Source organism: Salmo salar, chromosome ssa09 (genome assembly GCF_905237065.1).
Source record: "Salmo salar chromosome ssa09, Ssal_v3.1, whole genome shotgun sequence".
In the NCBI taxonomy this organism is placed as follows: domain Eukaryota; kingdom Metazoa; phylum Chordata; class Actinopteri; order Salmoniformes; family Salmonidae; genus Salmo; species Salmo salar.
Window position 1 is genome coordinate 18,088,326 of NC_059450.1, and position 10,255 is coordinate 18,098,580.

A 10,255-nucleotide genomic window follows, 5' to 3' on the forward strand; every position below is an offset into this window, starting at 1 on the left:
CTAGTTTTTGACTGCACTGGGCCTTTAAACCTACAGATCAACAGCAAACGCTCCCTCAGACTACCTGCCTAAGAGAAGTGTAGAAATTAAGACAAAAAGGAAACTAAGAAATCAGGGAGAGCTCCTTTCTTACACCAGCTTCTCTACTTGACCATTCACAGCACCTCTCCCCTTTGCAGTCAATGTTCAAACCACTCTCCACCATGCATGCAGGGGAAGCGAGAGCAAGGTCTCTCAGTCACTACAAGACTGCTTATAATAGGACGACTGAACCCAGCCCAGAGTAGCAGCTCACACACACAGACCCTCTCTCCATACCCAAGGGAATGTTCTAAAGATACCGTGTGTGTGTGTGCGCGTAACCTAGTTGAGAGCACATCAGTTGCCCTGCATGCAGCAGCAACTGCAGAGGGGAGGATCCTCCGAGGTATCACACATTTCAAGGACACATCAATGACACACTCCCTCTAAATCTAGACCAAGCTTCTGCATGCTTCAATCTGGCAAGATCATGACAGTTAAGCATGGGACAAACTAAAACAAATACTACCTTCAGAGTCCATACAACAAGCCTTTTGTAAAATCTTTATGCATTCATGATTTAGTCAGTGTCATGCTGGTTCTCTTTTAAATCAGTCTTGTTTTAAAAGTCATTTTAGCTAGGAAATAACATGCTAGTGAATTTAAGCAGTGTGATGATGCTGTTGCAATATAATCTGGAAGAACCATCAAAAGGAACAAAAACAAATAAATCACAATTCTTGGAATCTGGTATCAACATTTTATGCATCTGGTCATGTGTACACAAATCAAATTCACCCCAAGAGGAACAAGCAGTAAAAATAGCATCGCAAAGTGACATGTGTAATTATAAAGTATAGCCGTTGTATTTGTCATTTTAACAAAATAGAAGCTCTAAAGCCAGTTTTAGAGAATAGCAATATTCATGTCTCCTTAACAGAGCAATATGCCATTATTTACAGAACAATCTGTACATTAAAATAAATCAGTAATGAAAAGATTCGTCACTCCCAGTGTACACATTACAGCGTTTCATCAATAAACTTCAATCCAAGTGTGCATGGACTATTCATCACAGAAATAAACAGACAAGGCTATCAAGGAACTTAACTGACAAACAAGAGACATGACATTTGGAAGTAAGTTTCATTCTGGTTTAATTACAGCATCATCTACCAATATCACCAGGAACCAACAACATGTTTCTGTCTCATCTAGTCATCACTCAATGTGCAAAGAGAGAAAACATAAAAACAAAGGTCCTTAACGCCAGCCTCTCCCACCATGGGTTCAGACACTGAGATCCACCTAGTTTTAAAAGAAGTCCATAGCATAATGTTCAGTTTTTTTTTTTTTTTTAAGTTTGCTTATAGAGAATAGTCATTGGCTTCTGAGAATGAGGCAGTTTATTTATTAAGAGTCTGTTGCATAGTTAGTTTCTATCCTCAGGAGCGTTTAAGGTCGGCTAGCCTCCGGAGGAGTTTCTGCTGGCGGGCTTTGAGGCGTTTCCTCTCCTGAGCCTGGTGCTTCTCTCTGCTGTGCAGCTGGAGAAGGTACTCTGTGGCCTGGGTCAGGATGGCCACCTTAGGGGCCTTGGCCGACTCCACCAGGCCCGGGATCACATCCCGCAGTGCCAAGAAGCGAGAGCGAAGGTCGTTCCGCCTCTTCCGCTCCAGGAAGTTGTGGTTCTTCCGGCGGTCAGTGTCCTCAGTGTCAGAGCTCTGGGGGCTGTCTGCAGAGGAAGCTGTGGAGGAGATGGCGGTGGGGGAATCTGTCTGCTGGTGGTGGCTGGAGTCTGGACAGGACCGTTTACTCTGTGGTTCCTCATCATCCTCAGGGTCGCTATCAGGGGAAGGGGCTGCGTAGTTGTGCTGCTGCCGGTGAACAGACATGTGGAAACGCTTTGGGCAGGGGTCAGCTCGGACAGTGATGGTCACAGGCTTACGGCTGCCCACCAGTCGGGCTCGGCTCTGCTTGCTCTCCACAGTCACCACATCAATCACCTCATCGTCGTCTGTTACATCAAAAGAAACAACCACACATCATTGCACACGCACAGAGGAATTTAAGCAATAGGAAATAGTTTCATATACGGTCTGACGCCATGTACCCCATCTCCCACCCCTACCACACTTAAATTGTCATGCAATTCCAGGACAGAAATACCCCAAAATCTGTGTGCAAAGCCTGTGGGGGGGTTAAAACTAGGCCTGCACCTGGGACCAAAGCATTTGCAGCAACTGTTTACAAATATTGACTGTGGAAAAGTGACATTCCTTTGAGAGTGAGAAACAGAGGTAATGGTTTGTGCTCGAGATACGGGCTTAAGTAAAGCTGAATACTTTGACTCAGCAAAATTCTACATCCAGCCTAGTGTGAGAGTTTCCCTGGCTGCCTCCACTTGACGCATTGAGTGGGCAACATCTAGCAGAGGTGAAATGGTTTACTGCATGGTCAGTTTCTTACCAGAGGAATCGGAGCGAGACTCAGAGCCCGATGACGCCGGTTTCCTACAGCTGATGGTTGGGAAGGTGAGCACAGCCGCCGGATCAACGCATTCTGTTGCCACAGTACTGGGCAGTGGAGAGTCAGGTGGGGTCAGCAGGGTGCACTGCGCTTTGCTGGCACTCATAGTCACATTGTTCTGGGGTGCTGGTGGGGAGAGACGAGCCTGGGCTGCAGCTGACAGGCGCTCACTGACTTTCTCCAAGTGCTGACTGGCTGAGAAACTACTCCACATGCAGTCCTGGATAATAATTGAACTCATGTTCCCAAAAAGCTCCTCGGTGTCGGGTCCCTCGTACTCCTCGTCCTGGCCCAAGACCTTGGACAGCCAGCCGAACTTGTCTCCAGGGGTGAAGTACAAGGTACCACCGCTGATTGTCCTGTTAGGAGACATGGGAGGGGTGGGCAATAGTGCAAACTTTTTCCATATGTCCTCACTTGGTGCGGTTGACTTGTAGAAATCCTCCTCTTTGTCAAGGTCATCTAAGAAATAGTGCTGATAGCAGTCATACTCCATCTCCCAGCTGTCACAACGCGATGCTCTTGAGTTTATTCCAAGCATTGATAATCACCGACTGATATTTGAGAAAATCTTTACACGACCTGAAGAAACAATTCAGAAGTAGTGCATTAGTCCTATTCTTTAGAAAAGTAGTTTAACCCACATCTTTAATCTAGATAATCTTTGGATTCACAAGAGATAATCTTTACACAAGGATGATCAATTTCCCTTCCAAGACTGCCATTAAACATGGCTCTGCAATCATCAAACATGGCTCTGCAATCATCAATAGGTGCTTAAACATTGCAACAGTGCATTCTAATCCATAGGCAAAATTGCTATGGGGAAAGGGGGCATGCAATATTCAGAACCGGTCGATTTGTCCCCGTCCAATAATTTATTTTAAAAATTTTTTTAATCATTAAATGACCTGGTATGACTGATAGGTGAAAAATCTGCCGTTGTGCCCATGAGCAAGGCACTTACCCCTAATTGCTACTGTAAGTCGATCTGGATATGAGCATCTGCTAAATGACTATAATGTAAAAGTAACTGTCTAGTGTTTTCAGATTCCTATGAAATATGACCTATAATTATGTTGAAAGCAGCTGTTTTGTGTTGTAATGGTGTGGGCGTTTACCAACACCAGAATGGTGTGGGCGTATACAGGTCATAAAATATTCATACTAGTCATCCTCAATGAGGAAATAGCAAGCATGTTTGAAATGGTCTGTTTGAGATACAAGTTTGTGTGGGTTTTTTTCTTCCAATGTATGCTTTGGCCACAAATACGAGTATAGAATGGTCAACATTATTTGGATATGAGTTAACAGAATACGAACTGAGATTCACTGAACAGTTACTTTAAAACTGAAAAAGGTGACATGGGGGGGGGGGGTGTTGCTGAGGGGCCTTCCACTTAAGGTAGGCGCAATAAAGAATGTCAAACGCTGGGACCCCATCTACTGTTCTCCCTCCCAAGATCTCCATCACAATTTCACCCTTGTTCTAATCTTAGCCTGGTGCCGTCTACAAATGGGTCTAAATTAATAATTTATTTCATCTTGTGGGTGCTTTGCAATGATAGACTGTCTACGTATTAACTACGTAGTTTTATGCACCGATTTAACCTTCGACAATGCAAGCAATTGAGAAAAATATATAGAATTTTGTTAAATTCCTTACAAGTAATTACATAATTGGCCATTGCGCATAGACGTCAAATGTTCTGTAGATGCGCTGCGGGGTGACACATTAATTTCTGAAAGCGCCGTCTCAGGCAGCGGTGCATAAAGACAAAACAAAGTTGCCTAGGCTACTTCACTAGTCGGCTATATTCGCCTTGTGTGGACGTTAAAAGGGAATGGGTAGCAGCCACTTATTCTTAGAGAAATAAAGTTCCATATTCTCTTCATTAGGCTAGGTAGCTACATTAGTTATCTAAAACACTCACCGGTTTATTTAGGATCCCAATCCGCAATTTCCGGCATGGGAGTCTACTTCGTATCAGTTGGTATGCTAGCTAGTAGTCGGAACTCCTCATCAGAGAAAAATAAGTAAAACCGTAAAAGAGGTTACTCCCAACGAAATGTATGAAAACAAAGTTGAAGTTCGGTATTTCTTTCATCAGGGTAGTGTAGAAAAAGTGGTGCAATTGATTCCGCCTACAGTCTGGTAAATAGAAGCCACACAGAGGGTTTTTTGCACCAGTGTGAAGACGATAAAGTAGGGAGTAAATATCTGCAGCGCCTTACCCGAGTAAACCCCGGGGTTCATTAGCATACACGGGCACGCCCAGTTAAAGCGACACGCAAAGCCACTACAGTTGATAGGTCTTTTAGAGAAGCAAATCCATATGAATTGCATTTTCTGTGGTTTTGAGAACATGTAACCTCTATTGACGTGTCCATAGAACAATTACAGAGTGGATGAGAAGATGCCTGCTTGTCGGTCATGTAAATTATGTTTAGGCTATACTGTACTGCAATGGTCATTAACTTGCTTTTGAAAAACATATACCTTTTCTTTGCATCCATAATTTAACCTTTTGAGTCGTTGATGTGTTCTAAATCATATTGCAGAACAGCTTGGTTCAGTCCCAGATGGAGAGTTCTGAGTGAAGGGTGGCGTGTGTCTTTGCAGGGCAGATGTCCCTGTGTGCCTCTTGTTTTAGTGATGCATATAATCTCTATGATCAATAACCAATATTGGTTATCCAGTAGTGAGGATGGGCATGTGCTAACCCTGATGCAAAATGTTGGTTACTTGGTCCTGCCCTCCACATCCCATCTGCCAGTGTGACCCTAACCATCTACACCCTGCAGAGGCACAGAGAGGTTTCTGGTATAGTATAGAAGTGAAAAACCCACACTCACTGGAAGTCTTGACTTGAATTATTGATTTAATCTGATGAACAAACGGGTTGAATTAAAAAAAAATATTTTTCTTTAAAAAAGCATGACCTATCAATATACAGTATGCCAGATAAAGGGGGCGTTCCATTGATTGCCCAAAAATGGGTAGAAAAGTGATAAGCAAGCTTTTAGTGTTGTGTTGATCACTCATTTTGCATTCTAAAAGACAAGTACCAGAGAACATTGGGCAGATCCATCACTTCACTGAATAGTTATGCAGTATATGCAAGGACAATCCCTCTATTTGCAAAACATTCACACCGTGGAGAATGTAAATGAGGGGGAATTGCAAATTAGTGCAGCTGACATGTCTCTTTGTGACTTGAGACTGTTAAAAAGTGGGTCCTTGAGACTAGAGAATGCACAGGAGTTTAGGAATACAAAAGAACCAAACAGAACACAACTGAAAACAACAGAAAGATACAACAAATGTTTAGAATGGGGAGATGAATTGTCTTTGAGTGTAATTAAAGTCACTTTTCCTCTTTTCACCTTGAATTACTTTTTTTCTGTGTCGAAAGACTCAGTTCGTTTTTTGGACACTGGTGCTGGCCCCACCAAGACCTCACGCATTGGGCAAGTGAGACACATTGTTATGCTTTTATTGTTGATCTCTGGTAATGTGCGACCAATCCCTGGGCCGGTAGATACCAAGCAATCTCTACGGACTTCCTATGATTTTAAAAACAGAGCAGGTTTTGGCCTCTTGCATGTTAATGTCAGAAGTCTATTTCCATAAATAGACATGATTAGAATATGGGCCAAAACGACAAATGCCGACGTAATAGTTTTATCAGAAACTTGGCTAAAGAAATCTGTGTCAAATAACTGGATTTCTATTGATGGGTACATGGTTTTTAGAACGGATCGGATGAGTAAATGAGGAGGGGTTGCAATTTATGTGAAATCCGAGTTTAACACCTCTGAAATTCTCTCGATTACCAAAGCCAAACATTTTGAATTGCTTGCGGTTAAAGTGAACATATACAAGGACTCCCACATCACTGTAGTCGGCTGCTACAGACCGCCCTCGGCTTCGGGAGACGCACTTAACTCTCTTTTTGATGTCCTGCACAAGCTACATGACTCCGCATTCATTATTTTAGGAGATTTGAACTGGGACATGCTTACATCTTTATCGGACTCTACAAGACCGAATCCCAGAGCACCTAACAAATCAACGCTATTGGACATTATTCTAACGAATACCCCTCACATATACACATCGACTGGGATATTCTGTAATAATGTCAGTGATCACTGTGCTTGTGTTTGAAATACAAAAATGACCAAAGCCAAACCCCCATAATATTGACAGAGTAAGTCTGATTCCCGATGTTGACAATGCCTGGGACTATTTAAAAAAAAAAATTGTGCCAATTTGTGATAAGCATGCCCCTGTGAAGAAATGTTGAATCAGTGGAAGGGACAATCCCTGGTTTCCAGATAACTTGGCAGAATTAATTAGAAAGAGAAATATCTCTTGGGCTCAAGCTAGACATACAAATGCTCCTGTTGACTGGGCCTCCTTCAGAGCCCTAAGAAACAAAGGCACAGGATTGATCAGGAAGTCCAAATCAGATTACTATTTAAATGCAGTCACAGAGAACTCTGTGACTGCATTTAAATAGTAATCTGATTTGGACTTCTGTGACTGCATTTAAATAGTAATCTGATTTGGACTTCCTGATCAATCCTGTGCCTTTGTTTCTTAGGGCTCTGAAGGAGGCCCAGTCAACAGGAGCATTTGTATGTCTAGCTTGAGCCCAAGAGATATTTCTCTTTCTAATTAATTCTGCCAACCTTACCAAGTTCTGGAAGCTAATCATATCAGTGTCAGGTTCTAATGTACCCTCTGACCTTCCTGACCATTTAATGATGGATTCTAATGAAGTGAAGGATAAAGCCCATATTGTAGAGGTTTTTAACAAGCACTTCATATCTGCTGGTTCAGTTTTTGATAATGGTGGGGCGCAGGCCTCTAATGTAAGCTCTGTAACAGTCAACTATGATATAGGCCCTTATGTGAACCATTTTAACTTTGAGCCTGTTTCTTATACTGAGGTCTATAAAGCACTAAAGGCTATAGACACTAAAAAGTCTGCAGGACCAGACAACCTGGACCCCTCCCTCTTAAATATAGCAGCTGGTATTATTACTGAACCTGTGGCTCACATTTTCAATTTGAGTCTCTTGACCAATTCCATACCCAGCTATTGGAAATCAGCGTATGTCCTCCCACTGCTAAAGGGTGGAGATCCCTCAGATGCTAAGAACTATCGTCCTATCTCCAAACTCCCTATCCTGACCAAAGTCTATGAATCCCTAGTGAACTCACAGTTTAAAAACGTGTTAATTGAAAAGAACATACTGAGCTGGGTTCAGTCTGGCTTTAGATTGGGGTACAGCACCACAACTGCAGCTATAGCAGTGGCAAACAACATCATTAATGCACTTGATAAAAAGCAACATTGTGCTGCTCTGTTTGTGGATTTATCAAAGGCCTTTGATTCAGCTAACCATGAATTGTTGCTAGCTAGACTCAGAAACATTGGTCTCAATGAAGGGGTAGTAAATTTGTTTAGGAACTATCTTTCTGACAGAACACAATATGTATATACTGACAATCACAAGTCTAGCTTTCTTGAGATTAATGGAGGTGTGCCCCGGGGTTCCATTTTAGCTCCTGTGTTGTTCTCGATTTTTATTAATGATTTGGGAAATGGGATGCAACCAGCAAAGTTACATCTATACGCAGATGATACAGTCATATATGCATGTGCTCCTCTGGTTCAGGCTGTTGAAGAGCTCCAGACTGATTTTCCGTCACTGCAGGCCTCCCTTTATTGGCTCAAACTGGCCTTGAATGTACAAAAAACTAAATTCATGACCTTTACCAGAGCTAGAACTCTGCCAGAGAACATTAACATTGTCACATCTGGTGGCTTATCCATTGAAAAAGTGTCATCCTACAAATACCTAGGTATTTGGTTGGATGACAAGTTGTCCTTTAAAGTTCATGTGGATAATCTTGTGACAAAGCTTGAAATTGAAATTGGGTTTTCATTTTCATAATAAGGCTTGCGCTTATGGCTAGAAAGAAGCTTGTTCAGGCCACTTTTCTCTCTGTAATTGATTACAGTGACTTGTTGTATATGCATGCAGCCTCCTCCGTCTTACAGAGACTGGACTCTGTTTATCATGCAGCCTTGCACATTATTACAAATGCCAAGTTCCTCACCCACCATTGCACATTGTACCAAATGATAGGTTGGACCTCACTTTATATGCGCAGAAAGATACATGTGTATGTGTTCATCTACCAAGCCCTTTTGGGTAAACTCCCTCTTTACCTCTGTAGTCTGGTCTCCTTCACCACAAGCAGTTACCATACCCGGTCTGATAGATGGTTGCTACTTAAAGTCCCCAGGACATTCACAGTATTAGGCAAGACTGCCTTCTCTTCTTGTGCACCAGACGCATGGAATAATCTACAATCCATGCTTCATCTAGATATGTTAGTGCCACTGAATTAATTTAAAATATTGATGGGAGACTCTGTTACAGAGGAGTGTAAATGCTTTTTTAAGTCTGGATCATGTTGTTGTATTGTATTGTTGTATGTTTTAACTATGTAATGTATTGATTGTTGCTGTCTTCTTGGCCAGGTCTCCCTTGAAAAAGAGACTCTGGGTCTCAATGGCTTTTCCTGGTTAAATAAAGGTTAAATAAAAAATAAAATCTGTTTGGATTTCCGATTAAAATGCTCCTTACCACAGCAAAGAGATGATGGAAAGACACAATACGTTGCCTCAAGATAACATTTCCGCCATGAATTGTTAATTAGGGGTTTTCTCATTTAGAAGTGAATGTTTAACACCTTCTGAAACATAATCATTTTTTGAAGGGATTATAAAGCCTTTTAAATATTCTGGTAAAATAAGATGCAATGGCAAATGACTACTCTGTGAGCTTCTATGACTTTGGTAGTAACAGACTGGCCTGGTTCATCTAGCTACATTGGCACAATTAAAACACAACATTGATGAAGTAGAAAGACAAACAAATTTAATTCCAAACTGTGAGGTCGCCAGTCTGGTCTGGAGTGCAGTCAGTGAAGGGGAAATAAATGGTGAGTCGGACTCTAGCCTATCACAGAGTTTGAGGTAAAGGTCGCCAACGTCTGCTGAGGAGACAAGACATGGTCACCATCATAGAACACTGTCCCCTTCACTCCTCTACTCCTCCACCCCACTCATCATATTGATCAGAGTGGACCTTGGCGTACTCCATCTTCTCCCTAATTTGATTTGATTTGAATAATTATGTATCATTGTATTAGAGGGAGACCCCCACGGGCCCTGTCCGTATAGGACAAAGTAATGACATTGATTAGTGATGGACATCTGTTGTAACAGACAAGCCTTAGGTCAAACACACTTCTACCATGTGGTGTCACCACCCCAAGCCAGAGGGAACGGCATCCCAGGCGGGATCCTCAATTCCCTATCACAGTGTGACTTCTGTCCACTCCTGCTGTCCAAATTAAAACCATGGGACCCTGAGTTTTTTCTATCAGGTCACGTGGTCCAGAAAAGTCCTGGCCCTACCTATGATATATTCAGTCTTAGTCAGCTTGTGTCGCTGAATGTGAATAAAGATGGGAGTTGTTATTTTTGTGTGTGGGAATTTCAACTTGAGTGATATAAAATGCATTGAAATCAGGCATGTAGTGAGGTGGCGACGGTAATCAAACAGCTCAGAAGGGACAGTTATGAAATCTACATGTAGAACTGATTGTGTGGACTAGCTC

The 10,255-nt window shown here is 42.2% G+C and overlaps 1 protein-coding gene across 1 annotated transcript; it reads right to left on the bottom strand.

Annotated features, from left to right (window-relative positions):
• Positions 1-1,380: 1,380 nt before the first annotated feature.
• On the bottom strand, positions 1,381-4,786 carry mcl1b (myeloid cell leukemia sequence 1b). The gene is given in 3 exon segments (NM_001141131.1): positions 1,381-2,035; positions 2,488-3,129; positions 4,482-4,786. Coding segments are annotated over 2 exon segments (1,170 nt in total). The 5' UTR covers positions 3,089-3,129; positions 4,482-4,786; the 3' UTR covers positions 1,381-1,466.
• Positions 4,787-10,255: the final 5,469 nt, after the last annotated feature.